The sequence below is a fragment of the Pyxicephalus adspersus genome, chromosome 4 (genome assembly GCF_032062135.1).
Source record: "Pyxicephalus adspersus chromosome 4, UCB_Pads_2.0, whole genome shotgun sequence".
Taxonomy (NCBI): Eukaryota; Metazoa; Chordata; class Amphibia; order Anura; family Pyxicephalidae; genus Pyxicephalus; species Pyxicephalus adspersus.
In genome coordinates this window covers 97,841,723-97,858,861 of record NC_092861.1, presented here as the reverse complement: position 1 = coordinate 97,858,861, position 17,139 = coordinate 97,841,723, and the positions used below count along the sequence as shown (strand labels likewise).

General features: G+C 37.3%; 1 protein-coding gene across 2 annotated transcripts in view; it reads right to left on the bottom strand.

Annotated features, from left to right (window-relative positions):
- Window positions 1-536: 536 nt before the first annotated feature.
- FMN2 (formin 2) overlaps window positions 537-17,139 on the bottom strand; it is a 134,264-nt gene continuing 117,661 nt past the window's right edge. Inside the window, exons 12-18 of one of the 2 annotated variants that reach the window (XM_072409086.1) lie at window positions 11,544-11,603; window positions 10,959-11,079; window positions 8,636-8,728; window positions 7,811-7,862; window positions 3,339-3,488; window positions 2,380-2,461; window positions 537-796 (exon numbers count right to left, since the gene is read on the bottom strand). In XM_072409086.1, the coding sequence (XP_072265187.1) occupies window positions 770-796; window positions 2,380-2,461; window positions 3,339-3,488; window positions 7,811-7,862; window positions 8,636-8,728; window positions 10,959-11,079; window positions 11,544-11,603 (585 nt within the window). In that variant the 3' untranslated portion in view covers window positions 537-769. The remainder of the gene's footprint in view (window positions 797-2,379; window positions 2,462-3,338; window positions 3,489-7,810; window positions 7,863-8,635; window positions 8,729-10,958; window positions 11,080-11,543; window positions 11,604-17,139) is intronic. The other variant, XM_072409087.1, reaches the window with a different exon arrangement.

Here is a 17,139-nt window from a genome sequence, read left to right as displayed (position 1 = left end):
GGAATCCGGCCGGCAGATTCAGGATGCGAGTGGACGCGCGCACTCGAGTCCCGGACCGCGGTAATCCGCGATCGCGGGTCGCGCGTATTATCGCGCTTCCAGCGATCGCGGATTTCAATGATGAATCAGGGGCATGGTATCATATTACGGGAGTAGAGACATTGCTGTGGTGAAAGCCAACTCCCAAAGATAGGTAAGTATTTGTGGAGTCTATTTGCTATTTTATAAAGAGCAGTGTGAACAAATAAAAAATGCCAAACTGCACACAGTACAGTGTTAGTCTATAACTACTTCTACAACAGAACAATAACACACATATTTTAATTTAATATCAATTTATTATATACATTAATAACCTAGAAACAAACTGAAAATAGAAAAAGGTTGGACTATTATTATCAAACTAAGACCAGTAAGTGGGAAAATAAAGGTTGGACTATTATTATCAAACTAAGACCAGTAGGTGGGAAAATAATAGTTACTTAAAGAGGATTAAAATCACAAGATGATCATGTTAGGACTTCATCACACTGTAATACTTTTAAAATATTTTATTAGGGCATTTAAAACAGATAATTGAAGACAACATTCTTCAGTTCCTGAAGCTTAGAAGTAATTTATTCTCAATACAGTCTTGTCTGGGGAAAATAAAAGGAACTTGTATACTGATACTGTTGTTTTCTTTATGTACCAATGTAATGTCTTTCTATATAAATAAAAAATATCGCTCAACATTCATCTTCTTTAGTTCCTCATGCGTGTGCCAAAATCACGTTAGTAGGCTCAATTTTGCTTTCTAAAAAGGAGAACATAGAAAGCGTTATTAGGTGTACTAATAAAATAAATACTTGTATTATATTCTGCAATAAAGTTAAAGGAAATAGTTTTTGCCTCACAGAATCCACACTGGAATGTTTTGTGCAGTAACCTTGCATTAAGGATTATATTTTAGTTAAATATAAAACAATACCCCTGCCTAGGTCCTGTGTAAATTCTTTACAAAACTGCAGACACTTGATTTTGTATTTTAAGTGTAATAGATCAGGGGTCCCCAAGCCCTGGTCCGATGTCTGACAGGTGGGCCGTGGCTCTGGTGGGCCGGTGCACTCCCCAGCTGGGTCAGGAGAAGGACCCCGCTTAGGGGGGTGCACTGGCCAGAGCCAAGGACTAGTACAGATCGCAGGCTCAGAACAGTGGGCAGGTTGTGCCTCTGGACACAACCTGCCCACTCTCCCATTGCAGGTCTGAGCAGGCCGGGTCTGGCATCATGACGTAACCCTGGGGGGAAGTTTCTTCCTCTTTGATTGACACAAGGCTCCCTGTGCATGCGCATTCTGGAGTTCCAAAATGAGCTCCAAAAGGTTGGGGACCGTTGTATTAGATGGAGAACTAAGTCATATACAGGGAAAAAAATGTGCCAAGACCAACACCTCAAAAAAAATTGTACGCTGGTCACAGGTGGTAATATGTCACCATCACACCTTTTGTCACTATTGCTTCAGCAAAAGAACTACTTCTGCCTTTTTAATACATTACAGGTCAGGAATGTATGGTAAAAATATTTACTTTTTTGATCCACAAATGAAATAAATTAACAAATAAAAAGACCCACAGCATTTAGTATCAGTCCAGGGGAAATTAGTATGAACAACTGTAATTGTAAAAAAACATTAAAAACAAGGTAATGCTGCAAAAAAGCTGCCTATTAAAATCTGATTCAAAAGCAAAACTAACAAAGCTCAAATGAAACATAGTCCACAATTTGTGTTATAACCAAAATGAAATGTTGAATGAAAATGTTGATAAAATAATTATAGTAAAATGATTTTCAATAAAGGATTTGTAGGTACAAGGTTATCACTTGTGTGCATGACATCAGCCTAATTCTGCACTACATATATTTTTGTATATATATATTTGTATTTGACAGTGTCATAGTATTGGAATTGGGTGACAAGTCTACTTTTCTGCACAATTCCACCTCTGTTATGGTATTATACTCTATAGAACCATGACAGACCTGAGCAGTATGTTTATATATTGAATATTACAGACCAGTTTTTTAATGAAGTTTAGCCCTGTAACGTTTTGATAATGTGCATTACCTCACTAAATGCATTAGTCTAATAGGAATGTCTATTTTAAGTACTCATATGACACTGGCAATCAGTATAGAATTAACAAACAAGCAGATACCATTGTTGTTTAATTGTGTATAATATAAGTAGCCAAAAAAAAAACTTTACTCGTTTGTTTTTTCTATATATTTATAATTTAGGGCTGGCTAAATGTTGTGATATACTATGAGAATATATCTACCTCTTCTACTTTATATGCAGTTGGCAGATAGGTATGGCCATGTTTCCCACAAATACTTACAATTCCAGACTCATGCTTTGGCTTTACAGTTATAGCTGTCTTTTCCTTTTTGTGTTTATAGACCTCTTCAGCTTCCTTTAACCTGTAAAACGAAAGCATCACCTAAATTTGCAGGAACTATCACCAATTAAGCTATAGATATTTACATAAGATTTGGGGTCACTTGGGTTTTATGTGAATGCCCAAAGTTTTTTTGCCCAATAAATAGGGAACAACCTTACTTTATCCTTGGGCAGCTAAGTCATAGGAGCCAAGCTTTCTTTAAAAACATGAGCTCACAATAACCATAATGTAGGTGTATACCAGACCTGTTAGCTAGAGCTGACACTTTTGTTTAAGGAGAGATACTGGTTTTTGTTTCAGTTCTTGGCATTAGTACATGTTCCTCATTGCCATGCCCAGCTTCCTATGCCAATGGCTTGCTAGTAATACCATTCCTAGTCTACACTCATGGTATGTTCAGGCATTTTTTTTTGTAGAATAAGGTAACCAATAATTCCTATGAGGTTCTTCTCAGCTAACTGCAGTCCACTAGGTTGATCTACCTGTACGTCTTCTCCTAAAACACAAAAGGCACCAGATTAAATAATTAATCTCTTAATTAATAATTAATCTCAAAATTTACACATTGTTTCTCTCCAGAACATGTGTCCCCAAACAAAAAAAAAAAACATTTTGCCTTTACAACCCCATTTATTTGAGTCTTACTTATACTGTGTTTTTTTACGCTCTTTTTGAGGAAAAAAAATATTTTTAATAATTTTTTTTTTATTAGGTCACTTGTCAAAAATGTTATATAAAAGATAATTTAAAATTAACCAATTACAAAAGATGGCAGCCCCTAGTGCAGCTTGGGTATCTGTCTATTATATGGGTAGATATAAAACCAGTAGTAGGTAGTGGGAATTAATGGCAGTTGTCAATCACCGCTTTTACCAAAAGAAACAATGACTACATACCTTTCCTGTAAAATAAGTTTATTTTCTTTCTTCCAAGAGTCTTTAAAGTCAGTGCTAAATTCATGCCAGATACTGAAAAATGTATTTGGAGACACCTCTTTTTCCCCAAGTTTTGGCTTCACACAAAAAAAGGCTGTAGTTTCCAAAAATCTGTATAAAAATAACAAATAAAATTATTTAAACTGATTCACCAAGGTCAACAATGCACTTGGATCTTGTAGATTTGGCTGTAATGAAGATTTACATTCAATATGTTAGAATGCATGTCTTATACTTCCAAATGTTCTACAATGTTTTTTTGTTCAAATGATAGTTTCTACCCGGGTGGCTTGTACCTCTTTCTGCACCTCTCTATTTATCTTTTGTACCTCGTTCTGTTCAGCTTTAATTGGAAGGCAGTGGGGTTGATTTAAAAAGAATCTGAAACTGTTCACTTTGCACAGTGAAACTGTACTGAATTTAGTAATTGTTTTTATTCATTCAATTGTGTGCAAGCAATAGAGCTTGGCATTGCATGTTGTTATTACGTCTATGATCTACCAGAACCCCCAGATCCTTTTCTATTCTTGACTTTCCCAAATGTATTCCCCCTGGACTGTATGAAGCATGCGTGTTGTTAGCCCCCAAGTGCATAACCTTACATTTCTCAATATTAAAGATCATTTGCCACTTTTGGCTGCCCAATCAAACAGTACATCCAGGTCTGCTTGTAGAATATAGACATCTTGTGTGGATTTAATTGCATTACATAGTTTGGTGTCATCTGCAAACACAGAAATGGTACGTTCAATCCCAAGTTCTGTATCATTTACAAAGATGTTAACCAGTAAAGGTCCCAACACTGAACCCTAGGGTACACCACTAATAACCTTAGACCATAAAGAGTATGAATCATAAATCAATACTCTCTGGATGCAGTCTTTAAGCCAGTTCTCTATCCATTTACATATTAAAATTTTTAAGCCTATTGACCCTAACTTACATATTAAGCATCTGTGGGGGACTGTGTCAAATGCTTTAGCAAAGTCCAAGTACACTATATCAGCTGCTACTCTCCTGTCTACCTGTTTAGTTACTTCCTCAAAAAAAAAAGAGAGTGAATTTGTTTGATAACCGGTCTTTTTTGATTCCATGCTGACTATCACTTATAATATTATTTTCTAGCAAAAACTCCTCTATGTGGTTCTTTATCAAAACCTTCTAGGACCTTTTCAACTATGATTGCTAAACTTACCGGTCTGTAGTTACTTGGTAATGACTTTGCTCTCTTTTTGAAGATAGAGCCACATTGGCCTTATGCCAATCTATTGGTACTGAGACAGTGATTACATGTGAAAACAATGACATGTGAAACAATGGCTTTGAAAAAACTGAACGCAGCCCTTTGAGGACACGTGGATGTAATCCACAAGGTCCTGGTGCTTTGTCAACCCTAATTTTGCCCAACTGTTTCTCAATCATATCAATTTTGAGCCATTGTAGCTCATTTAATGCAGTGACATTGCTATTAGCAATTTGGACTTCAGCTCTGCCATTTTCCTTTGTGTACACAGAACTAAAAAAGTGTTTAGTGTAAATCCGTCTTTTGTTTATCCCCAGTGACCAACCCGGGGACATCCTTTAAGGGGCCTACATGCTCAGATCTGATCAGCTAATATTATATTTTAAAAATGTTTTGGTGTTTGCCTTACTTTCCTTTGCAATCTGTCTGTCATTTTGAAGTTTTGCACATTTTATCTCCTTTTTACATCTTTTGTTCTTTATAGATTTTTTATATCTTTATATTCTTTATAGTTTTAAAATGATGAAGGTGTGTTTCTTCATATTATGGCTTTTTAACATAAGGTTTACTTTTAGCCTCTTAAACTTGTTACCCATTGGAAAATATTTTTCAGTGAGTTTGTGTAGAACAGGTTTGAAACATTCCCATTTTTGTTCTGTGTTCTTTGAGGACAATATTCTCTCCCAGTCCAAGTCACAGAGAGCTGCCCTTATTAATGGAACATTTGTTCTTTTATTAAAACTCTATGTTTTTATCTTTCCTGTTTTTGCTTCCTGTTTACAGCTTACAATAAATGAAAATCTGGGTAGCAGTGACCATAATATGATTTCTATTATATGCACATTGATTACACAGCTCAAAAAATTTTTTTTTTCACTTGCCAAGGATTTTTTATTTTATTTAGTGTATTTCAGGTCTGCTGAATACAGAAATGACATCAGCTCCATTGAATTGGCTATAGTTCTTTGCATTATATATATTTAATGTAGCATTACTTTCTTAAAACTTTCATTTGCCTTCTTTTTATTCATATATTTCCTTTTTTTTTACAGAAATTTGAGTTCTTCAAGAAGAAGTTGTTTAAATGACTGATATGTATTTTGCTACATTTGTGGTGAATATTCTCAGCAAAATCAGGGAAGAAACATTATAGAATTTGTGAAACAAGCATATCTTGCATATTTTGTTAATAAACTGGGGGATCAAGATAAGTATTGGGCTCCCCATATGGTATGCAAAACTTATGAAGAGTGTCTACGTCAGTGGAAAAATGGAAAACTGAAAAGTTTGAAATTTGGTGTACCTATGCTATGGCAAGAGCCCAAAAATCATCATAATTTAGAATCAGCAGGATGACCTGGGCCCCATGGTGCTGATGTTCCCATACCAGTATTCAGTACACTCCCTGATATTCCTGTATCTGGTATATACAGGGTTTGGAGTGTAATCAGGAGTTAGCAGTGGAAGTGAATATGAAGGAAGTGTTTCATCAAACCAGCAATTCTCCCAAGAAGAGCTCAATGATTTATTATGTGACAACTTTTAGCATCCAGGCTAAAAGAAAAGAACTGGCTGAGACCGGAAGTTAAAATAACAGTTTATAGAAAAAAATAAAATAACAGTTTATATGGTAGGAGGTGACACTCCTGCCATATTTCAGTGAGGATGGAGACTTTGTGTACTGTTGTAACATCCCTGGACTACCAGCCCATATGGGAGTACCAGAATACAGAGCAGAAGATTGGCGGCTCTTTAGACAGTTTCACTCAAAGTTTGAATCTGTTTTAGTGCATAATGGCAACTGCTATGCATCAATTCCTATTGGTCACTTAACAAAACTTAAAGAAGAATATGAAAATATCAAAATGGTCTTACAAAATTTCATTTTTCACTGAAAAAAAGTGACATGACCTCCAAGGGAAAACATGAAAAAAGGTGCAGAGAGCCATAAACAAAGAAGCCATTGGTTGACAAAGAAAAATCATTCTCCCTCCACTACACAATACACAAGTTGGGAAATCCAGAGAATATCTCGTAGTCGCCAGTGAAGATCGAAAAAGAAGGACGTGTCCCGAGGACCTGGACAGACGAGAAGGACCGGAGGACGCCAAAGGAACAAGGTAAGTGTTTTTTGTTATTGTTTTTTAGCGACCCGGGTGTGACTCAGGGTTACCGCTTTTTGCAGGTAAAATCCACCCCGAATCACACTCGGGAATACTGCTAGGGGGGGTTAAGCGTTAAAAATTTGGGTGCTACTATGAGCATAAAGGTACACTATCTCCATAGCCATTTGCAAAAATTTCCAGAAAACCTTGGCGATATCAGTGAGGAACAAGGGGAGAGCTTCCATCAAGATATAAAGGTGATGGAAGAAAAGTATCAGGGCAGATGGGATAGACACATGATGGTAGACTACTCCTGGAGCCTTTAATGTGATTGTCTTGATCATCAGCATAAAAGGAAATCATACAAACTGAGTTTTTCAATTATTTTTTGTGATTAATTCTGTAAATATATTGAATATAGAATACATTGACAATAAGTATTTCATAATTTTAATTTTGTATACGTGGCAAATCTAGTTCAATATTGCCTAATTTACATGTTTTATTGGTTTTCTATGAGGTTATTATTGAGGTCATTATTTCAAAACAAGAGCTAATCCAGCAAAACCAATACCATATTTGGAATCTGTGCATCAAACATAACCTAAAATGACTTTAATCTTTGACTTTAAGAAAATGTTTGTTGACCAGTGTTATAAGCTCTGCATTGCTAGAAATAACTAGGTCCAGCAGTATAATTTTGAGTTGGGACTTCTATAAACTGTACCATAAAATTATCTTGTATTAAATTAAAAAAAAATTCCTTCCTTTTGCTGTACCTGTAGTGTCATTACTCCAGTTAATGTCAGGGTAGGAAAAATTTTCCATTATTAAAACATTACCAGATTTTGAAGATATTTCTATATGTGCAAGTAGTTGATTCTCTATTTCTTCCTTAGCACTGGGGGGCCTATAGCAGACTCCAATAATGAACTGTGTATTATGCATCCCCACATTCAACTCCACCAATAAAGCCTCAACTACATCACTTGCTCGATTAACAATTTCTTCTTTCACATTCACTTTCAGATCACCTCTCACATACAGACACTGGTTAATAAAATCTGATTTTAGATTTAATATACCTTGAATGCACTTCAGAAAGAAATTTCTCTGTATTTTCATGGTCAATGTTTGCTGTAAAAAATAAAATAAAACAAAAAATATATTGATAGATGCAGTCATTAAAAACAATAATCAACAGCTGTTGAAAGTAGAATGCCAAGCATGTTGTTTCTGTTGTTCTGGTGTGGTGGCCTTTGTGAGGTTTTTACTGCAGTCTGTGCCATTGTTGGGATGACTGTCTCTCACCTACTGTACCTCAGACAACATGAAGTGAGGCCTACTCTGAGAAAAGTATACTCATACGTAAAAGCTGTCATGGCAAAAAGCTACTGAAGTAAAGTAAAACTTTCTGAACAGAGGAACATACAAGAAAACAAATGCTACAGGGTGTTAACACTTCTCTACACAAACCAAAACAAAAAAAAGACTGCACATTAACTTCTAAACTCAAACACTTGGGTCACCTCCTTGAAGCAACCCTGTTACATTTCTTGTTTACATACAGGAACACTCATTTACACTGTGCTGCTGAACATAGGTCAGAGGGGACTAAGGAAGTTAACATTTCCTAAAGTGTCAGACAGTTGTAACAAAAAGTATATAAAAAAAAAAAAAATCTGACAACCAAAAATAAATGCTTCATTTTGTAAGACAAATTTACTAAAGTATAATATTGGCCTTAGCCTGTGTTACTTAAAATATCCAACAAAGTTAACAATAATTAAAGAAAAATTACTTAGTAAGCTTAGTACTTAAGTACATTTTTTGTGGCTTAACTAAAAATCAGGCTTTAACGATTATAACTTACACCATAATTTTTTCCTAACAGGATATATATAGTGTACCTTTGCTTAGAAACTCATCTATGTTGTCTTTAAAAGGTTGTAAATATTCCACCAAAGATTTCTGGTAAACTTTTGCTGCTTCAGTTTCACATGCTGTTAAATAAAAACAAATATAAATATATATAATACACCAATTCTTTGTGATTATTTAATAATTCAATAATTTTAGTTTACGGTAATCTGTGTATATATAATTTTCCTTTATATGAAACTGAAATAAGAATGTGAATTTTGTAACTATAGGAAATTAGCAAACTAATCTGCAGATGATAGATTTTTGTTGCTGTTTTTTTTTTCTCTTTTTATATATGGAAAATTGTTGGCCATGGTTATTTTTCTTCACCTTTCTGATCCAGTAATCCAAATGATCCAGTCAGCATATTGTTTAACCACCTGAGCGTTACACTGAGGTCTAGATTTCTGTACCAAAAGTGATCCACTGTTTTTCATGAAATTTTGTTTTTAAATTGTAGACCTGTAACTTACAGAAATATGTCCGAACAGGGGTTCTAGTGGATAATATGAATATAAAAAATGTATTTACTTTTATTTTATTTTTTTTTATTTTTTTGTATTGGATTGGATACTGGAGTTTGTATTCAATCCAATACAAAATGAGCGTTTGAATTTACCAGTTATGTACTTTGTATTAATTTTATATTATTTTGTATTGGATTGGATACGCAAGTTTGTATGCAATCAAATACAAAATATAAATTTGAATTTCCAAGTTATTTACTTTTATTTTATTTTTTTTTATTTTTTGTATTGGATTGGATAGGGAGTTTGTATTCAATCCAATACAAAATGACAGTTTGAATTTACCAGTTATATACTTTGTAATTATTTGAATTATTTTGTATTGGATTGGATACAGGAGTTTGTATTGAATCCAATACAAAATGTTTGAATGAGTTTCAATTTTAATTTCCCGCACACGAGCCGACGTCATCACGCACGCAGGGAGAAGCGTCCGGTTTTTTTTCTCCGCCGGTCGGCTTCTCGTTTCAGAGATCATCCAGCACTGGAAGAAGAAGGACGTGGACGATCAGCGGGACCAGGTAACATGCCGGCCGGCTTCTTACCGGTCCCGCTGGCACCCGACGAAGGCACCCGACGCTGGAGAGGGAGATCGACGGATGACGATCGACGGAGGACGACGCTGGAACACGAACACGACGCTGGATGAGCACAGCGGGACCAGGTAAGGATGGGAAAAAACTCGGGGTTAACCATCCTAGCCATTTTTTTTTGCCCGTACGAAGGTCGGGCTTAACGGCTAGTAGGTTAAAGAAGATGAGCTATCACAAAAGAAAAAATAAGAAAATAGGCAAAAACTGGTTTCTTTGCATAAAACCATGTGGTATCACTACAGAGAAACCACTGCTTTCACACAGATAACAGAGGTGCTTCTTCACAGCTAAATGTTGGGATCAGTTATAAGCAATACAAGTAATACCTTTACTTTCCACATTTTTGCTGTACTCCTAATGTTCAAAGAAATAATATGGTAATATGAACATATATGTAACTAGTATACAAAGGGATGTGGTATCAATAATTGAACTGGTAACACCCACTGGATTTAATCCATCTACTGTTCTTTAATAACGCTCTCCAAGGCTGGAGAAGATACATCATCAGTGAACCTGGGTGTTCTAGCAGACCTGGAATGGATTTCTTGAAATCATTTGCTCTTTGTTAGTAAATGTTTTTAATCCTGGAACAAATCAATCCCAGATTTGTTGGATCACCCAGGTTCACTGATGAAAGTGTATCTTCTCCAACCCTGGAGAGCTTTAAGAAATCTGTCCCAGTGTATCTATCTTTTCTTTTTCTTTACCAAAGTACAACTGTGCTTTAACCTCCCTAGCGGTACATTTCTCCCCGGTTTTATATGTCTAAAAGCAGTACATTTAGCGATATATGTATTTTTAATTGAAAAAAATATATATTATACTGATACTACAAATATATATACTGTAAAATAAATGTTCTTGAAAACAGAAGATGCTGGAGGAAGAAGAAAGAAGACAGGGATTGCGGCGATGGACGACGTGGGATGTCAGCGGATCAGGTAAGTGCTGTACTTTACTAACCTTCCCATAGGTTTACCTCCCCCAAGTGTGACTCGGGGTTACCGCTTTTTGCAACTCTCTTCTACCCTTGGGGTTACCACTAGGGAGGTTAAAGCCAACTTCACCTTTAAATGATACATTGTGGGAATGGGTCACACAATTTACTATATGTACAATTACATTGTAATGTGTGTGTAAAATCAAAGCATTTGGATATAAAAGACTCTTGCCACCACCAGACATACCATTCAAGTCTTTTTTTATTTTCCGCAGATCTTTTACAAAGTCTTCAAACTTTATCTGGGAAGCTTGAAAAAGATCTTGAGGTTCTGGCAGTATAAAAACACATTCTTCTTTACCCGCATTCTGCAAGTTAAAACAGCAGTTAAAATGATAAAACCTACAACAGTTCCTAATAAATGTGTCTTTTTAAGGCAAGCTTGTATATTAAAATTATTAAAATCCTTTTTTAGTATTATTTAAACAAAAGAAAAAAAAATATATATACAAATATAATATACAATACACATATACATTCCCTTAGAAGATAATGTGTTGGTGTTGGTCTTATTGTTCTAAATGTACAAGGCTCCTCACAGATCTCGAGAGATCTGGGTGTACAAAAAGCAAATCAACACATGGTATGGTCTCAACCCAATGCGTTTCGCCCCAGTGGGCTTCCTCAGGGGATTTGGAGACCTTGGAGAATCATAACAGTACATATTATCAATAAATGGATATTGCAACCAAAAACACCTGAGCGTATATTTCAGACAAACTTACTCATATATTGAACCTAAATGGTTGAACTATTAAACATGCAGACTTACATCATCAAAATGGTGTAGGTAGTGTGAAACAATATATGAAAGCAGGTTCCTGGTGTTATCCTAGATAAAGACAAAAGTGATATATATATATATATATATATATATATATTTAGATAATGGTAACATTTATTTGAATTTACCTTTGCATTTGGGCTGATTTATCAAGCGAATGCACTTAAGCTCAACGGGCACATATTCGATCCACTGGGCACGGCGTATTACCGTGATCTGATGGCGAGTGCTGGCGGTCACCTGCCGGTTTACAGCAATAATAAAGGATCTTCGTAGGGCTCTTAAACCATTACTCAACTTGCTAAAAGAAAGAAATATACTGTATCGGTGGGGCTACCCGTTCCAACGGATCATTCGGAGAGGCGGCAGAAACCATGTCTTCCGCTCCCCAGTGGATCTTCCTCAACTTCTTCAACATCTGCAACTCAACTTCTTCAACATCTGCAACTTGCTCCTGTCACTTTGCCGGACTGGCCTACAGTGATGCCCATCCTGTATCGCAACCCTTTCGCCACCGAGTCCATCCACCTACAGCAAAGCTCTCTTCTGGTTCCCTCTCTATCCGCTGACGACCCTCAAGCTCAATCTTTGGATCATACCTCGACACCGGCAGGCACACCACCACAGCATCTGTAATCTTCCCTTGGAAGTTTGGATACGGCCTCCTTTACTTCACTTTTGTATGGAATACAGCTGTTTTTTGTTGTTTTTTTTGTTTTCCCCCTGCTCTTGGTTTTTATTTTATATTATTTTTCTGAGTTTTGAGTTGTCCTGAGTATTATGTTTAAGTTCACAGCTGATCTGAACTGCATTTCTATATCCAATTACTGCTGTGTTACTGTTTTATTTTATTTGCTCAGATGGTGATTTCTCCCCTGATCTCCATGGTTAACAATTGTAATTGCTATTTGTGTCACCTGGATTTTCTGGGATTGCTTTGCATAGAGCATCATTGGAGAGATACACCATTCCCAACATCCCCTTTGTACAAGGGTTTGGACAAGTCACTGTTTTGATATCTGTATATACAGTTAGCCCTGGTGGAGCTTGTCCCCCTGATCTCCATGGCCAACAATCTACTTGTGACATGTGTTGCCCGGTTTTTCTGGGACAGGCGCAGCCTGGAGCATCCAGGGTGGAAAATCCTATTTTACCTCATGGGCTTGGGGATGATTCTTATTAAAGAGCTGTTTGGCTACACGTTCTAACTGGTTTTACTCCCAGGTCATTGCAGATATGTTATGATGTTGTTTAATGTATATGATTATCGTGTTCCCCACTTCACTAGCAGGACACCCCTGAATGCTCTTGTTTTTGTGTTTCCCCGGGCAGGATAAGTTTATTCCCATTTATTGACACCTTCCCAAATAGGGTTTTTGTCCTAGACAGACGGAAGTAGGGACTATTTTTGATCCCACTTTAGATTTTTCACTCTACGGGCGAAGGTTTGTTCCGTTCACTTGTCTGGTGATCCCTTACCTTCATTTTCCCTCCATTCTATCCGCCACCTCCCCTATCTCCCCTACTAGTGCGGGTCCGTTGTTGTTCCCGCCCCCGCATCAGCCCCCTACAGAAATTTTTTTACCCTAGCATCAGAGCCCCGAACAATAATGCCCTCACAAGCACTACAGGCCCAACCTTTGAAAATTTGCACCCTTAATGTTAAGGGTATAAATAGTCCCAATAAGGGTTTACAGTTCCTCTAAGCTCAGCATAAGGTGAAAGTACAATTTCTGATTCTCTAAGAAACCCACTTCCAGATTAATAGGATTCCCTCCCTACGCAACCAGTATTACACCTCATGGTTTCACAGCTCCAGCCCGGTTTCCAAAACAAAGGGAGTGTCAATAACATTCCACAAAACTCAACCAATCCAAATACTAGATACTTTAACTGATCCCCAGGGCAGATATTTGTTTATTAAGGATTCCATATGGGATAAGTAGTTTACAATAGCTTCCTTTTTTTGCTCCCAACCACCAACCCTCGGTAGATACTACACAATACTTAGATATTCTGAAGGGATTTTCAGCGAGCTTGGTGGTTGTTGAGGGAGATCTTAATTTTGACTTTGATCCCCGCATTGACACTTCCTCCGGTAAAACGCCTATTTCTTACTCAAAATTAAACTTCTTCCATTGCACATTACAGGATGCCATGTCTTACACCCGTCTACCAAGGACTAAACCTGTTATTCTAACCCACACCCTGTATATTCCCGTATTGACTACATATTGGAGAGTAACCCCTGGCACCCTACTGCTTCCATAGATTCCTGTCCCTGGTCCGACCACTCCTCAGTCAGGGTAACTCTTCATATACCACAGGCAGACCCTAAGTCTTGGACCTGGAAGTGCAATGATTCCTTGTTTAAGGATGAGATTTGTGCAAAGGCAGTTAAAGACATAATCACTAATTTCCTCAAGGACCACTCCTCCGACTCTACCTCATTACCCATACAATTGAAGGCTATGAAGGCAGTCATCCGGGGTATCCTAATACAACAAGGGTCCAGGCTTAAAAAAGATCAGAGAACAGGAGATTGTAAATGTAAATGACAAGATTAGGTTCCTTGAACAGTTACACAAACAATTTATGTCCCCTGAAATATTTTTAAAGTTAACCACAGCCAGAACCCGCCTTCTTCAACTCTATAATCTAGCACATCAACGCCATGGAGATCACTTTCGCAAGTTAATCTACCAATACGGTGATAAATGTGGCAAGTTGTTAGCGAGAGGGGTGAACGACGGCTACATATGTTACCTCGATTCGTACAGGAGAGGGTGAAATGTCTTCCATCCCTAGGGATATCCAGCATACCTTTCACAAGCTCTATTCAGACCTTTATCAAATTCGCCCCAATTCTGTGGCCCCTTCTTCCCTCCAACAGTATATAAAGGAGAAAGCTCTCCCAAAGTCAGACCCAGACGTAGCTACCCAATTAAAATCTCCATTCACTGAGGACAAGGTCTCTGGGGCCATCAAATCAAGCCCCGATCTGGATGGGTTCACGGCGCGGTTTCTAAGCTTCATGCTCTCCAAATGGTGCCCTTCTTAACCAGAGTGTTCTCCTCCATTTCGGTCGACACATGCTTCCCGACACAAAGCCTAGAGACTTATGTTACTGTCATACCAAAGCCTGGGAGGGACCACACACTTTGCTCACACTACAGGCCTATTTCCCTGAATAATGTGGACGTGAAAATATTCTCCAAGCTGATAGCTAACAGGATTTCGAGGTACAAGCTCTCTTTGATTCACAAGGATCAGGTTGGGTTTATCCATGGAAGAGAAACTAGAGACAACACCATCAAAACTATCCTGTTGACCCAGCACGCCAAAGCTACAAAGACCCCTACGTGTTTGCTTTCAGTCAACGCCGCAAATGCCTTTGACAGGGTCAATTGGCCTTTTATTTATGCGACTTTAAGATAGGTAGGGCTGGGTCCCAGTATGGCTTGGAACCAAGTGGAATTAGAAAACACAGTTTTCTGATATTGTGTAAATAGGACAGAAAAGAGGTTCAAGGTAAAACATAGGTAAAAAATATTTCCATAAGCATATATTTTTCCCTTATAAGGGAGGTTTGCCAACCCTTAAATATGTTATATAGCGCAAAAACAATCAACAGGCAGGGTTTTATGGTAAGAAATTATTTTGTAATAAACACAATTTTCACATATTTTAGGTCGAACAATATTTGTTTGCATCGACAATGTAATTTGGTACTGCCTCATTCCTTGAGGAACCATAACCTTTTGACTAGACAAAAATCACCTGTTTGGTGGTTTAGTCATTTTACATCATAACGTGTGATGTTGAGCAAAGCAATGTGTGCAAGGAACACTAGTGATGCGGGTGTTTGTACGCAGCTTTTGTTACCCAACGTGTTTCGCCCGGCTTGGGCTTCCCCAGGGGTGGTTGCTACGCTTCACAATGTTCAATATACAAGCTTGTAATTTGTCTAGGTTTACAGTAAATACATTTTATTAGAATGTGCATTGGCAATTTTGGTATGTCATATCTTATAGTAAAACCCCAAGCAACTTTTACAATCTGAGCCATTCCTAAGACACACACCCAGGAATCTTTTTTAGGGGCACTTCAGACCCAACTGCCATCCCCCAAGAGATTAAAAGGGACAATCTAAAGTTTTTTTTGCCAGAGTCCCACACGAGAATCAAACTTAAAAAACATAAATTTATTCTTATGAGGAAGAGGAAGACCTCTTTCTTACAATCCACACATCCAAACATTTGTAAACCTAGTGACAAAAGATATTCTGGAATGTGATTTCAGAAAAATCCATCCTCCATCAAATTTCTCCAAAACACAAATAAAGAAACTAAAAAATTTACAAAAGAACCAATACATTGTGATAAAACCAGCTGACAAAGGCGGAAACATTGTGATTATTGATAACTCACAATATGAAAAAATGTGCTAAAAGATCGTTTTAGAACAAATCAAAGTGGTACCAAACTATAGATCTAGAAACCATCAACTATTTCTATGATGAATACCACTCCATAGTAGGAGTAAGATTCACCACAGGTACAACTGATGTTAAAACCAAAGAATACCTTTGAAACCAATACCCAGTAATGCCCACCTTCTACAGTCTACCCAAAATCCATAAAAACGCAAAGGACATCTCAGGACGTCCCAAGAATCGTCGTCAGGAATCGACTCCATCTCTTCAAATGCTAGTAATTTAGTTGACACTTTTCTCTGACAACCTCCCATCACACCTTAGAGTCACCATACAACTACTTCAAATACTGCAGAATGCTAAAATCCCAGCGAATTCCATATTTGCCACCATCGATGTGGAATCACTGTATAACTGTATCCCCCATTCACTGGGCCTATAGAGCAAATAGGTCAATATTAGATGCCAAAAACCCATCCCATAAAAAAATACAATGATTTCATACTGAACCTCCTAAAATACATCCTGAGTAGCAATGTGTTCACATACAACCAGAAACATTATCTACAAGTTCACGGGGTTGCGATAGGGAAGAAGTGTGCCCCATCTCACGCCAATTTTTATTTGGGTGAGTGGGAAAAAGAACTTTTTCTAGACCCAAGGTTTGTCATACTTCGACCCCACATCTTTCTGTGGCGTCGATATATCGACGATATCATATTCATCTGGACAGACTCCAACAAAACCCTTGTTCCTTTTCATTCAGGTAAATAGATTCGATTTAAAATTTACTATGTACTTACATGCAAATAAAGTACCCTTCTTGGATGTTAATGTTATGTTTCCTTGTACAGGAAAGAGACGGGGGGGGGGGCAACACGATTTTACACGCTCATAGCTCGCACCCTAAACTTCTCTTAAATGATGGGGCTAAATAGGAATTGTGTATCGAAGAAAGATTTAAAAAATGAAGCTAAAACATTAACCACCAGACTAATACATAGAGGCTACAGCAAAAAAAACTCCTGAAAAAACCATACCATAAAGTAGGCTTACTCAATAGAGACAATTTATTCAATCAAACAATAAAAAAAACCTTCCAAAAAAAAGCAAAGTGCATGTAATCGCCCACTACAACCAAGACCACTT